The sequence below is a fragment of the Adiantum capillus-veneris genome, chromosome 28 (assembly GCF_014529385.1).
Source record: "Adiantum capillus-veneris isolate H3 chromosome 28, ASM1452938v2, whole genome shotgun sequence".
Classification (NCBI taxonomy): Eukaryota; Viridiplantae; Streptophyta; class Polypodiopsida; order Polypodiales; family Pteridaceae; genus Adiantum; species Adiantum capillus-veneris.
In genome coordinates, this window is record NC_140958.1 from 2,374,809 (window position 1) to 2,390,652 (window position 15,844).

General features: G+C 45.7%; 1 protein-coding gene across 1 annotated transcript in view; it reads left to right on the forward strand.

Moving 5' to 3' along the window:
* The window catches only part of LOC147419982 (uncharacterized), a gene marked incomplete at its 5' end in the record, with an annotated part of 62,876 nt that overhangs the window by 40,265 nt on the left and 6,767 nt on the right, over positions 1-15,844 (forward strand). The window contains one exon of the mRNA XM_086503888.1: positions 2,608-2,675. Within this exon, the coding sequence (XP_086360014.1) occupies positions 2,608-2,675 (68 nt within the window). The remainder of the gene's footprint in view (positions 1-2,607; positions 2,676-15,844) is intronic.

The window sequence follows — 15,844 nt, forward strand, 5'->3', positions numbered from 1 at the left end:
TCTGGTAGTACCCCCGTCCGAGGATGTGGACATCCAAAATCTTGCCCACCTCTGCGAGAAGGCGGGCCTGGAGAAGGTCTAGCAGCTCTCCTCTGCTAGGACAGGTGCCGAGAACCTTGCAGATGACAGAAGTCGCCTGCAAGCGCTCTACCTCTACGGCAAGGCTCGCTTGCTCTGTCGGCGAAAGAGCAAGTCGAATGGTGGGCTCAGCGGGGTCGGGCGAGGGGGCTTCAGGCGAGTCCCTTTGTGGCGGAGCTGGAGCCTCCTTGTGTCTACTGCCGAGTCAAAGAAGCGGACGGAGAAGAACAATCTGCAGCCGAGAACGCCGAACACTTGTTCGAAGAAAAGGTGTTGCAGAGCCAGGCGTAGAAAACCCTTCGGAGATAATGCGGACAAGAAAAGGGGGGGGATGGAGGGAAGGAAAAGGAGGCGAGCACGGGTACAGAAGGCTGCCGGGGGGGGGGGGGCGGGAGAAAACAGCCAAGGAGTGGGGGGGGCAGCGGGAGGGCTAGGGGGGAGGGCGGCGGGCAGCAGGGGGCAGGAGGCGGCGGGCTGGGTAGGGTGGGGGAAACAGCGCGAAGGCGGGAGGAGGGAGGGGGTGCAGCGCGAGGGCGAGGGAGGGGGGGCAGCGCGGGGGTGGCTGAGGGCAGCGCGAGGGTTAGAAGGAGAAGGGGGGTGAGGGGAGCGATGGCGCAAGGGGGGGGGGGGGGGGGGGGGGGGGGGGGGGGGGGGGGGGGGGGGAGCGTGCAGCAGCAGCGAGCTCTGACTTCGTATCCTCAAAGAGAACAAGCAGTCTTAGAAGCAGAAGCAGCTAAAGAAGAGCTGGCAAAACAAGCAAAGAATTGAGGCTTTCGGTTTAGCACTGACTATTCCATAAGTGCACGTCGAACTAGCGGGTTGATTCTTGTGCAGTGCGTGCTGCACAAGAGGGAGCCACTCCACTCCTTTGCCACAAATTATGTACATGGAATGAAGTCACGAATTTTTCTCTAAGATTTTAGGGGTATCGAGACAAGCTTACCGTATTCTAGAGAATGACTTTATGAAAAAATGTATGTTGAAATGTGTATTTTCAAAACGAACTTGTTACATGTGCTCTCTCATGTGTGTATGCTTGAGTATATGTGGAAAAGATGAAATGACTGTAGCATTTTACTTGACAGGTGATGTGAATATGATAGTAATGGGATTTAGTAGATCAAGATATTCGTGAAAAGATTAGCATGATCTAGATGTGATTTCTAAATAAGTTACAATGATCATGATTTGTATCTGAGATCTCAACGGGGATAATGATCGGAGTGTAATCTGATTGTTCAATGATTGATATATTGTGTGTGTTCTGGTGCAGTGTGCATAGAGTCAGTGTCTACTGAGATAGCTTGTGTCTTCGGCTGTTTTGCTTAGGGCAATTACCTTTCTGTAAAGGTATGTCACAAGTGTGATGAGGTGGCATGCCCCTTAACTGGACCAGGTCCAGTAAATAGCCTGTTGAAGTTAAGAGGCTCGACAAAAAGCAGCAGACCCAAAATAACTCACGCAAATGACACATGGCAGGTTCAACGCAAATCGCACCGCACATTGTGGGCTTCCACGTGGCTAGCCGTACGGATTTTTGCTGGCACCTTTTGGAGGTTTTTTGCATGGCTATTTTCAACAGTCAACAATAGAAAGCAATGCTTTTGGGAGCCCAATCTAGGGGCCCTTGTACCCTTTATAAGAGGCCTTGGGGGTGGGCTCTATAGATCAGCTTGGAAGCAGACATAGAGCACTCAGCACACCGCCTGGCAGTTGTACTTTGTGATTATCAATCAAGAAAGAAATACGGAAAGGGGCCCCAAAGCAATGCATCTGGATGTGGAACTCTGCCCCTTCGTGTCGACTTCTCTCTCTCTCTCTCTCTCTCTCTCTCTCTCTCTCTCTCAATTCAGTTTGTTGCAGTTTCTATTCATATGTTACTGCTGATTTCTTGCTTGGGTGTCCAAGCCAGTGATATGCCCCATCTCAAAACATGTGTCTGAATGGACCAGCATGACATCAAAACCAAATCAAATCTGGGTGTGTAGGCTGAAATTAAAAGGCATGTCTGCTGGTATTGAAAGCAATTACAGGCTTGGTTTGTACTTGTTCTTTTTCCATATTTCAGCATAAGTTCTTTATGTTCTCTCAGACTATTGACAGGATACATACTATTATTCCACTTAAGCTAATAGGTGTTCTCTAAAGTAGCCATCCTTCAGACTTTATCTGCCTTGTCTCAGTACCTTTCTGGAAAAGTACTAAATAGGAAAGGGAAATGCAAGTGAACATCAAATGCGATGAAACATACGGATGGTAAATGTTTTTATTTTCCAAGTGTGAGTTGTGTGAATGGGTATGGAAATACTAAATAGGCTCACATCCAATGTATTCATACAATTTGGCATTCAATTTGCACAATATCTAGGTCTATGCAGTTTATAGTGTATATGCAATGCCAGTAATCTTCAAAAAAGTTGCAATCCATTTCTGTTCTCGCACAACATAAAACATTTTCCAATGGTAAGCAAGCTCAAGTAGCTTGTCTTGAAATGAGGTCTGTTGTACGCTGATTTGGGCATGTTTCAGGTTTCAGATAATGTAGCATTCAATCGTCTTTATGCGTTTACCGGCCAACGCTATACTAATGAGAAGATGTGAGTATGTCCATGCCTTTCACCATCAATACTGATTCTGTGTTGATTGCTAATAGTACCCGCACCTTTTGTGGGTTAGTACTGCACAAAAGGTCTGGATATTTGTGAAACTTAATATAGGTATTTGATCGATTACTAATCTTAGTCTCATTCTGACAAATAAAGTACACAAATTCTGTTTTAAGTTAATGCCGTATTATTGGTGGGAAATCTCAAGGTGAGAGAAAACAGACAAAGGACATTATCGACAAAGCTTCAATCCAATATACCTTTAAAACAGTCAAAGAAAATCTTGAAAGTTCTCTGGTGTCACAAGCAAATTGGAGACTTTAGTCAAGATTGATACAAACGAAATGAAAGGTATCGGATGCTGCCTTTTGAAACACTTTTTTTTCTTTGCAAACTTAAAGTCATACAGACAAATTGTCCGTATCCTTGAGGCATCGATCAAAAAGGCTCGCTGCTGCTCGCGCTAGCCCTGCGCACCCTATCCCCATTCCCCCCCCCCCCCCCCCCCCCCCCCCCCCCCCCCCGCCCCCCCCAAACCCCATCGCTCTCTCCTCCCCTCTCCTCCTCCCTCGCGCTGTGTGCTGTCCCAGCCTGCACGCCAGCCCGCGCTGCCCGCTTCCTCAGCCTGTGCCGCTGGTCAGTGCTCCCCCCATCCCTCTGCTCACCAGCAAACAAACCCCCCCCCCCCCCCCCCCCCCCCCCCCCCCCCCAATATTGCTTGTGGGTTGTTCTCAGCACACCAGCTGATAAGCTTGTGAGCCTATGGAGGATGGTGGCGTGGAGGGTGCAGAGGAGAGAGAGAGAGAGAGAGAGAGAGAGAGAGAGAGAGAGAGAGAGAGAGAGAGAGAGAAAGAAAGATTTTTTAACGTCTATAAAGAGGCCGAAATCGGCCTATGAGACAAATCAAAGTACATGAGGTGGGTGTCCTCTGTGTATCCATAAAGGATAAAAGGGTACAAAAGTAAAAGTAAACTATCCTGTGTAATGTCTGGGGGGAGGTGATACACACACACACACACACACACACACACACACACACACACACAGAGAGAGAGAGAGAGAGAGAGAGAGAGAGAGAGAGAGAGAGAGAGACTCAACATGGCTTGCAAAAACAAGGCTTGTATATAATTGATGAGAACATTTACAATATATAGAGTTTTTCTCTTTGCCATGCAAACTGCTAAAAGGAGTGGCTGTGATCAGTTGTAAAATAGGGGTTGTATCCTATGGTCAGGGGCTTGAATCCAACAATCCCCCCCTCAAGCCCGAACTAGACAGATCACTCATGATACCTCAAGTTTTTGGTGTACTCGTCAACCGTGAGTTTTACGTTCTCTCACAACCAAGGATTTCTGGTGTATCCATAACCTGGTGCTATGATAGTAAAAGCCCCCCTTGAACAGATAGGGTGTAGGTCAAAAAATTAGCTACCAATGAGTGGAGTTTTTGGTTCACTGTCAAACCTTGGGTTTAAGGTGCACTCAGTAACCTCATAAGAAGCAGAACAAAATAGGACTTGAACAAAAAACTGATAATTTGGGAGGTCTTACCACTCATGTGTGGCAGTGTCTATAGCCCATACAATTGATTTTGACTAGGAAAAACATGAAAAGAGTTGATTTAAAAAGCTTCATTGTCAACAGAAAATATTGGAGATTCAGTGTCTCCCTCAATCACATGAATTTGATTTTTACCCTTTTGAAAGCATCTATTTGAAGGATGATTTGTTTTACCACAGTGAACACAAGGATTCTTCTTGAAACAGTCCTTTGTCCGGTGATTGTTGCGTCCACAAATGGCACAAGATCTGGTACCAATGGATGGTTGAGATGAAGCTGAGGTAGAAGTACAATTAGTGACTGCATAGGCACTGGAAGTATCAGAAGAATTGATGGGAGATATTGCATTGGAGACTGTATATGCACTAGGGATAATAGGAGAACTGGTACGGAATACCCTTCGTTCTTCTTTCTGCAATGAATTGATGATACCATCCAAGGAGGACAGCGGGTCTTTCTCCTTTAAAACAGTAACAAATCTGATGGAATTTATCAGGCAAACTTTTTAAGTTATGAGATCTTCTTCCGGCACTGGGGCTTCGACATAAACAAGTTGAGTTTTAATACTCTTCAGTCGGTTAACTAAAGATGTGATATTTTCATCAGCACGCATAGCAAGAGAGTACGACTCCATCTTTAGACTCATCATTGAATACTTAGCTTTCGCACCCAAAACCTTCTCTAGCTGTATCCAGGTAGCTTTGGCAGATTGCATGTCATCTAGATAATGAATAAAATCTTCTTTGAGAGATGTCAGAATAATACTTAATGCTTGCTCGTCCTTGCGTTGTTGCTCGGCAGATAACGCTTTGGTAACTGCAGCCGATGTGCCAGCTTCGTCAGTTGACAGAGGCTTGACGACGCTCCAAAGATTCTTTCGCATCAGATATCCCTTCACTTTGATTTGCCAGGTGCGGAAGCCGGATCCATTAGATCTATCCACCTTTGATATAATGATAAATCGGCAAAAGAGTTTGATGTTGAAGGCCACTATCGAATACAATTGGATTGTCCACACCACTGTTAGTACAATCTAGTCTTGCTTGGTGGGCCTTGCTATACAATATTCTATAGAATATAAGAGGACATATGGAAATTGACATTTAGCATCTAGCACTGAAGGGAACAAGAGCATGATTAATTTTGCAAGGGCGGCAATGCGTGAAAGGGTTATACATTTGAAAAATGCTATAATATTTACGGAGGAGAGAAAGTTAAGTGCCTCAGCTATTAGAGATAATAGGGATGGTCACAGTTGAAATTATATCCAAGTGAGGTTGTACTACTATGTCTACTAATGAATGATTTTTCTAGTATACATGCTACATGAAAATTTTTGCAAACAAAAAGTATTTCAAAAATAGCATATGGATGATAAGCTAGTTTCAAGTTGGTTACAATTTGCTCCGTAGCTTATTGACGCTTGGACTGTAATCTTCTAGGTCTTGAGAACTTCATACTGACACCTAGTATGGAAGAAACGAGGACGTCATTTATAGTATGGCATCAATTATTTAGACACCTAGTATGGTTTCAATTATTTAGAGCTGAAGTAAAGATGCACAAGATGAATTCACTACTTATGTATTCACTACTGTAATACACATGCATTGGCTAGCAACCGTATGCAAAGACTTGTGTGTAACTAACATGTACACATGTTGATCGATTGAGTGTATAAATTTGAAAATGAGATCCAAAGAAATTGAAGCAAAGGAAGTAATGCGGAAAATTCTAAAACAGAATAAATAGATAAAGCATAAATAAATTGCAATAATAAATGAGGTGCTTTACTGACCTGCAATGTTGTACTGCTGCTTTTCGATTGTCCAATCTAGTACAGGCCGATATTTGAGTCAAGCTACAAAAAAGCAAATTGAATAGTTAAACATATCGCCTTGCAATGAAATGTCACAGACTGAAAGTGCAAAGTATACAGTGCACGTCATATAGAGGGGCCATACAAAAGTATGGTGGAGAGCTGGCATTGTGGTCTTTTCAAAAATTTATAAGAAACAGAAGCCGTGCCTTGCCCCGTAGCGTTTATGTGTTGCGCCAAGCAAACGCATGCGCATGGAAAATTGGATGTAGATAATGGACCTTGCAGTGTTGTTGAGTTGGAGTCGCACTTGTACAATTGGAACATGAAGTGTTGTGAATATATGTCCTCCCTGCCATACGCAAAACACGCAGATGTAAGTTTATGCTCTATGTCCTCTGATCAGTATTACCTTCTCTGTGTGTGTATGTGTGTGTGTATGTTGTAAGTTGCTTCGGTCATCAAATATGTCTTCGTGCCTCCTTGCTGACTAGCCCGCGTTATGTATCGTGCTTCCTAACTCCACATGATAATAAGCATCTTGAGGTTGGCGTCCCCATAGCGAAAGGCACCATATTTAGTCCGCTCATCAATAATTCAAACACGCAGTTGGCGAACTACTATTACCTAATGCTCATGGGCATTAGTACGGGTGGCGTTTTGCTCAATATCATTCACCTTCAAAATAGAGCCAAAAAGTGGCGGAAATATTGTCATATTAAGCAGTTATGAAGCCCATACTACCTTGCATTCAACTGCCTACTAGGCATAGTGGCAAGTTATGACCAACTAGAACTTGTAAATGCCCCACTTTATACTTCTCAACACATCAATTTGCAGTTCAATGCAACGTGACGCCGAATTTGTCAGTTCGTTTGACGTATGTTATTTCCAAGGGGTTTCAATCAAGGTCTCAATCAAGTAGCAATTCTCGTCAACACTGCTCGTAGGTGAAGGTATAATGAGTGTGTTTTTGTGGCCATAGAGACGGTATACTCAAACTCGTCACCAACAAATGTAAAAGATCTATTGATGCCTTTGACAACGATCTCACTTTCAAGAGCAATATATTTCTTTCTTGCATTTAGCGTCCACTTCTGAACTTCCATGAGTCCCATGCTGTCATGGGGACGTGGCAGTTGTTAACTATGTCACGAGGACGTGGCAACTGCTAACTTTAGTTATTGGTTTCTTTCCAATGGGTTTTGTTTTATTTTTGAGACCCTCTTCTTGAAGTAGCAAACGGTCGGACATTGTATGGCCAATGTGAACGGTAGTTTCACCCGCAGATGGGTAGTGGTAAGCACTGGAATTCGTATGGTAAGAGGATGTGTACGCTCAGAGCAAGATCATATAGGTCCCCCCGTCGCACTTAGCAAGTTGGTGGATACTAGGAAATGAACTCAATAAAGGCCTAAAGTCAAGGTGTGACTACCAATAGAAAGTATCCGACAGTCGGGCCACATTGCACTTTTGCATGCGGTCTCAATGAGGATAGATGGTCAGATGACCACAGGGAGCCCAACGGAAACATTTCCTAAAATTTAGGGAACTGCTATTTTGGGCCATGAAATTTGTACGTGTCATTACCTCCGGTATGACTAGGGGAACATTCTACAACTCTGCTGCGAAGTCAACTGAGCGACTAGTCGGGAGATTTTTAAGCGGCAGACCCGAAACGGGAAAATGCTTGTAAATGCACCAAGTGGCAGTTTTTCATGAACTTGCCTCATGCAGAAAAATGGGCGCTGAATTTTATGCTAGGAGAAGCCTCCTTTTGCATTTCACAGGTTGAGAGCTATGGAGTGCTTCCTTTCCCCCTTATGTACAGTACAGTACCAGGAGTGATGCCCTGCACGCTACGCATTGCTCTCTCTCTCTCTCTCTCCTCTATGAGCAATATGTTATGCCCCTCTAGTGGGCTTTTCATTTGACCAATGTACAGTTATGTGGGTTCATGCGCGATTGCCAAGGCAAGAGTCTCTTGCACAGGTAATGGATTAGGTAGCGGCTAATCCCCCACAGGTACAGGTGAATTCAGAGAGGTTTCACGTGAGAAATCTCGTTCGATTCAAAGAGCAAGTAGCCCTACAGGTGCGGGAGCTTGAGGTCTTACTACAGATGCGACCGGCACGCGAAACGGAATCCAAAATAGGGAATTATAGCCTGCTGTGTATTTTTGCAGGTTTAGGGTTTCGGCCCTAAACGGTCCTTAATACCCCCAAGAGGTTCGGGGACGTGAGGGGACCGTTGTACAGGTGATCTGGTGCATTTCAGGGGCAAAAGACAGAGAATTCACCGTACTGCAGATTCTCGCCAGGTTTTGCAAAGTGTCCGTATGCGTCAGGCAAGTCATCTATTGTGTAGGGATACTGACTGTGAAGTGTCCTAGTACAGTTATGTTGCCGAAATCGGGCCAGAACAGGTGTTTCTTTGCCTAGATTGTGCGGGGCAGCTCGTAGGAGATCACATGTTTTATTCCTTCTGTTAAAGAATAAAAAAATACCGAAAGGGGGCCAATTTTGGGGCCTACAGGTTGTTGGCGTCTGCTCGGAGCATTGTAGCTTCCGAGCCGTGTGTGTACATAGGTGTTAATCCCCATTACAGGTTACCTTTGCAAAGTACTCTGTGTGTGTCTAAAGTAAAGAATTTCGGGTGAAAGCCAATGCCTACCGCCCCATGGCCGGTTCATGGTTCCGTTGCCGAGACATCAATCACTTTTTTCTCAAAGAGTGAGCCTCGGTTGTTTTGGGTAAATACACAGAGTGCAGGAACATGGGATTACACTATGGCCGACAAGGGGAAGGGCATTATGGAGACAGGCAAGAGATCCCTATGGTTTTCGAGATTGGCGAGAGCTCACGGCAATGTCAGTCTGTACCTCCTATCAACGTGAATGTCCCGCCACTAGTACACGGCTTTATAACTGGGCAACTTGAGGATGATGCATTCAAGAGTCAGTTAGTTGCCGCGGTGAATGTCTTTTCGCAACTGGTGCAGAAACCAAGGTTTATGGAGTTCTTGCAAGTGCCACCAGTGCAATAGCAAAATTAGCAACCTACGCCGCGTACGGAGCTTGTTGAGGCTCAAGCCCAGGTACTGCATGCGGCTCAGGAGGATAGGGAACACTCGCATGTTGTGGAGTCGGGGGCTCCAAAACAGGTTCCTCCCGTCCTTGAATAGGTGGCTAGAACGCCTATTCCACAGGTTATGCCAGTTCGGCCCGCCACCTTTCAGAGCCAACATGCTGTCTTGAGTGGATAGGGAACTAGATACCAAGCTATGCACCCAGTTTTTCCACCACCCACGGTACATCTTGGGTATTTCGGGGGTAGATCAATGTTCCAAGGTATGGCTGGTTTTGCGCCTAGAAGTCAGCCGTACATGCCAGGAACAGTGTTCGGGGGTATGCAAGGCATCATGCCAAACCCCATGTATGGTACTATCGGCATGCAACAAGGTTTTCACTGCAACCAGGGCCAGTTTGGGGTACCACAGGGTCATTTTGGCATGGCTGGTTTTTCTGGACAGCAGCTAGTTATTGCACCTCTGACGCAAAATGTCAATGGCCAAGATGTGTCGATCATGCCTACTACAGTGCCCATGTTGCAGACCATCCCTTATGACATGGGGGCACTAGAGAAGCCGAAGTGGTTTTGAGGATAAGACAAAGGCTCTTACCTTCCTCCAATAGTTTGATACAGCATATGCAAGAGGGAATTTTACAGAGGCCTGGAAAGTCAGGAAAGCTGCCACTTTCTTAAAGGACAATGCGCTTACGTGGTGGACGACATTGTTAATGCAAGGACAGGCACCCGCCAGTTGGGTTTACTTCAAGAAAATGTTTGCATCTGCTTGGCTGTCAAATGAATTTGAAGCCGACGTCATGACAGATTGGCACCAACTTACTTCATCTTTGTGCAAAAGCTTGTTGGAGTACAATAGGAGGTTTTGTAAAGCGTTACTCTCAGTGACCTCCTACAGATTTTTGCCATTGACAGAGCAGATAGAGAAGTATACTGTTGTGGGCTGCCTAAAGGGATTCACGATTACTGTACCAAGAACGGAGTGGCTACCCTCACTAGCTTATGGAGGTTGCGAACACTGGTCTTGCCTTGTTGAAAGGAGAGGACAGTGGATTTCCGAGCAATGACAAAGGAGGGCAGCAAAAGAAAAATTCAGCGAAGAAGCCCTTTGTAAAAACGGCTCCTGATGCGTCACAGGGGTCAGAAAAGACCACCAAAGACAAGGATTCAGTCGGGACTTCTGGAGGGCAGGCAAAGAAACAGAAAAGGAAGCCTTTTGTGCGCAAGTCGCTCGAGGAAAAGAAGGTCCTAATGGCTGAAAACAAATGCTTTATATGCGAGCAGCCTGGTCACTTTGCTATCAATTGTCCACAAAGGAAAAGACCAGCTGACTCAGAGGATAAAGAAGACCATAAAGGCAAGAAGCCTAAACCCACGGCAAGTTTAGTGCCAGACATGGTGGGTGACAGGCCCAGCACAGATGCAAGTGAGTTATGCAAGGCATGGGGTAAAGTTAGGGATTAGACGGCACTCATCTTCTTTGATCCAGGTGCCAAAGCCAACTTTATCTCGCCAAAGTTAGCTATGAAGCTGGGCATCCGAGCTGAAGAGATGTGGGTACACAACAGAGGCAGGGTTGGCATGTCCTGGCTACTCATAGTGTGTTTCTCCCATCATTGGAAAACTGCGTCTGCATATTCAGTCGTATGTGGACACAGAAGAGTTCTACATCATGCCGCTGGAAGGTTGTGACGCCTTGTTGGGGATCCCGTGGATGTTCCGAGAGCATGGAGTCTTGGATGCCTACAACAAAAAGATCACTGTACTGCATAGGGGCAAAACTCACATCTTGGATGTAAAGCTTAAAGGAGAGTCAGTCCCTATTGTATCTGCTTCTGCTATCACTTCTGTAATAAAGAATCATTGTGTACTTGATTTTTGCACGTGATGTCTCAGATAGTGATCAGTCAAATTTATCTGTGTTAGATAAAGAAAGGTCAGCATTTTTGCAAAAGTTTAGTGACTGTTTTTCTGATTCATTACCGTCGCAATTACCGCCAGAGAGACCTGAGGACCATCGGATGGATTTGGTGCCAGGGTGTAGCCCACCAAATAGACCTCCCTACAGGGTTAGTGCGGCGCAATGGGCCATGTTGAGGAGTTATTAGAGAAGGGGCTGATTCAGCCTAGTTCTTCACCCTTTTGCTCCCCAATGCTCCTAGTGCAGAAGAAGGATGGCTCGTGGCGCATGTGTATTGATTACCGTGTGTTGAATAAGAATACCATCAAGAATAGGTTTCCTATTCCTAGAATTGATGATATTCTCGATCATTTAGAGGGTGTTGCAATTTTCAACAGGATAGACCTTAAGAGTGGGTACCATCAGATTCGTATAAGGCCAAAGGATGTGCACAAGAGTGCATTTAGAACGACATTTGGTCTTTATGAGTTTCTGGTGATGCCGTTTCGGCTAACAAATGCTCCTGCCACGTTCAACAGAATGATGGACTGGATTTTCCGCTCGCATCAACAGTTTGTTGGGACGTTGACATGATAGTGTATTCGAAGAATGAAGAGGAGCATAGGCGTCACTTGACCATTGTGTTCGAAGAGCTGCGCAGTCACAGGTTACTTGTCAATCCTAAGAAAAGTGAATTCTTCCTCGAAGAGATCCACTATCTTGGCCACATAGTCTCAAAGGATGGTGTTAGAATGGATCCCGCAAAGGTCGAAGCTATCAAGACATGGCCAGACTTGAAGACTGTGCACGATGTCAGAAGCTTCTTGGGATTGTGTTCCTACTATAGAAGGTTTATCAGAAATTTTGCAGAGATAGCATCGCCTCTTCACGCTTTGCAAAAGAAAAAGGTCACTTCAGATGGACCCAAAAAGAGATTTCAGCTTTTAGTCTCTTAAAGGAAAAGTTGACTTCAGATCCAGTTATTGTTTTGCCAGATCTCAGGAAGTCATTTGTGGTCTAGTGTGACGCGTGTGGCAGTAGCATCGGAGCAGTGCTAATGCAAGATGGACGGGTAGTAGCTTATGAAAGCCGAATTTTGCAAGGGCTAGAGAGGACTATGCAAGTCTATGAGAAAGAGCTCTTGGCCGTGATTCATGCGCTTTCTAGCTGCAAGCACTACCTCTTAGGTGCTGATTTTGTTGTCCAAACAGATCATCAGACCTTGCGATACTTCTTGACACAATCAAAGTTATCCGAAAAGCATATGCGATGGGCAAACATTCTTTCCATGTTCCACTTCTAGATTATGCGTGTGGAAGGCAAGAAGAATGTTGTGGCTGATGCGTTATCAAGAAAGCCACAAATTTCAGCTGTGTCAATTCCTTATCATCATGAGCTAGATGACATGAAGGAACAATATATTGTTGATGAAGATTTTGCAAGGATCTTTGAACAGTTACAAGAGGGGCAACATCACGAGCACTACCTCCTCAGAGATGGTTTTATGATGATGCATGGCAGACTTTGTGTCACTAGGCCAGTGCGATATAAGGTCATGGAAGAGAGTCATGTCCCACCGTATGCAGGGCATCGTGGCATTGATGCAACAGTTAAAGCGGTAGAGACATTCTTCTATTGGCCTACCCTGAGGAGAGGTGTGGATGCCTTTGTGCGAGCATGCATAATTTGGCAAAAGGTCAAGTTTGACAGGCAAAAGGCACCAGGGTTGTTACAACCACTGCCTATTCCGGATAAGCCATGGGAAAGCATTGCTATGGACTTTATGGAAAGCATTGCTATAGACTTTATCTTTGATCTTCCAAGAACGCCAACAGGGAATGATGGTATATGGACCATTATCTGCAGGTTCAACAAGCAGGCCCATTTTATCCTTGTCAGGAAGAAGATAAAATGTGATGAGATGGCACGCTTGTTCATGTACAATGTGTTTAAGTACCATGGTATGCCACAATGGATTATCAGTGATCGTGATCCTCGGATGACCAGTTTGTTCTGGAGAGGATTGTTTGAGAACATGGGTACTACGCTCAAGTTCTCGTCTTCGTTTCATCCACAAACTGATGGTCAGTCAGAAGAGGCTAATTCTACTGTCTTAGATCTGCTGAAATGCTATGTGTCAGATAATAAGGGCAAGTGGGAACAGTATTTTCCTATGCTTGAGTATGCGTACAATAATACGATGCATTTGTCTACTGGCAAAGCACCTTTTGAAATTGTTGAAGGCGGCAAAAAGGTTCCTCCCATTCTACATACAAAGGACAAGATCTTTGAGGCAGATCGATATGTTGAGAACATGGATGAGATGTATAAGAAAATTAAAGTTGCCTTGGAGAAGACTCAGGCAAAGTAGAAAAAGGCTGCTGATCGTCACCCTCGTGAATTGCTGTTATCACCTGGTGATTGGGTTCTGTTAAGGTTCGAAAAGGCAAGGTTAAAGAAAATGAAGGGCAAGGAACGGCTGTTTCCTAAGCTCAGTATGCGTTACTATGGGCCTTTTCAAGTGCTTGACAAGATCAACGCTGTGGCTTACAGGCTGAAATTGCCTGATGCATGGAGGATTCATAATGCGTTTCATGTGAGTCTTCTAAGACCCTATGTGGGTGATGTGCGAGAAGATATGCAAGATGAGGATCAGCCAAAAGTTGAGGAACTTGATGAGATCCTGGTACCTGAGCAAGTTTTGGCATAGATGGACAAAAAAGTTAAAGGACAAGTTGCAAGACGCTATTTGGTGAAGTTCAAGAAGTATCCGCCTATGGATGCAAAGTGGATGGAAGAGCATGAACTGTCAGAGTCACCAAATGTATTGCAGCTTTACCTTGAAACTTTTGGGTTACAACCTACTTACGCCCCAACCCAACGTGTGCAAAGGAGGGGTAATGATAGAGCTAGTACATCAAACCTCGAGTGAGTGGCGGTTGGATCAGACAGAGTGTGGAGTATTCCGGTCTCCCAAACCAGTGCTTCATTTGTAGACAGATGGGGCACTTAGCAAAGGCCTGTCCTCGTAGGAGATCTCAACCCACAGCGCCTGCGCAGCCTTCCAACGCTGAGCAGGCCTAGCAGACAGATACCGAGGACACACGGCTGGTACCTTGACAGAGGCCAGTGATCAGCCAGCTAATGGTTGGCAGCAGGTGTCCGGTCGCCGTCGACAGGGACGGGCTCGCCACACTGCCCTCTTGATGGCTGTGCTCTTGCAGCTCATGAGCAGTGGGTTTCGACAGGGAACCGATTTGACCCCCTGCAGTAGCAGAAGTCCTCTGAGGAGGCCCCCTCCACCGTAGCTCCTCCACCTCCACCGCCTCCCCCCCCCTCCACCTTCAGACGACTCCTCTCCGTCCCCTCCCCCTCTCCCCCTCCTCCCCTACCTTCTCCCCCACCTTCTCCTCCAATTGCTCCTCTCTCCCTAGTGGGGCCAGTAGCCTCATCTCCGGACCCATCTCACACTCCTCAGACGCAAGGGACTGGACACACATCCGCAGCGAGACAGTCTTTGGGTAGTGCTTTTGCTACGAGTCACATGGCTCGAGAGGGACAGCCCCACCTGAGGACGCCTCCTTGGTCCAGAGCTCTCCTTTTGCAGCAGTTCCTCGTGTTTGACCAGCTTCGACATTCGCAGACAGTAGGAATTCGTCGACTATAGCTTCACACGCTTCCTTGGTGACCCATCTTCTAGCTTGTTTTCGAGTTCACGTCCTCTTTCTAGCAGCCCGAGGCACTGAGGCTCTGGATACAGCGGTGGGTTTCTCCTTTCTGCTATTCGGCAGGGGCCATACGGGGTGGACCCTACACACAGCTCTTGACTGGCTGCAGGTCCACGCCATTGAGTTCTCACACCACACAGGGGACCTAGGGGTGACAAATCTGTTACAGACACTTTGGCCTCTAGCCAAGTTTAGCATGATGCCGCCGGATGCAGCAGGTTGTAGGCACATTGTGTAACAAACTTGGACACCCCAAGTCAAGATTCTACCGTGACACAACAGAGATTCACTTCAAAATACTTCACAGATAAAATAAAGAGAGTCGACACGGCCCGGCGTAGTTCTATGCCAAGAGGTACTGGCCCCAAAGACTGGCGCCCCTTTCGGTATTTCTTTTATATTTATCTTTGAGCAAAGTACAACCGACCCGTAGGTGCTCGGATTCAAACTCTGTCCAGATGCTTTGTAGAGTGAGCCCCTTGGGTCAGTTTACAAGGAATGCTAAAAGCAGAGCCCCAAAAGCTTCAAACTCAAAAGCAATAATGTCCCAAAAACAATTGGTCTAAAATCTGCCAACAAAGAGCAGTCAGCATAATCTACGAAAATCCGTACGGGTTTTTGTACAGCTGTGACGTCAGCCAATCAGCGTACATTGCGGGAATCCGCGTGTGTGTGTCCGGGCACTGCCACGTCATTAGTTTGTGATATACCCTCCCCTCTTGAAAGAATTGTAATCGCCCTCGATTACGCCTGTAAAACAGACAGAGGCCACAAATTGTCGTAGTAGACACTGACTGTTAGTATCGACGCACTAGACTTGACACATCTAGCACTTGTACAAAACGACAGTCACATCACAAGACATTACATGACAAATCACAGAAAAATGCATTCCAAATCTTAGACCATTACCATCACCAACATATTTAGTAATCGCATCTAGATTCATTGTGGACCTCATTGATGCCTGATTAACTAATCCTCATTGCGATCATGTCTATAGAGATTTATGAGACCAAAATGTTGTAGTCATTTCGTATTTCAGTTCTTGCACTCAAACAAGTCAAA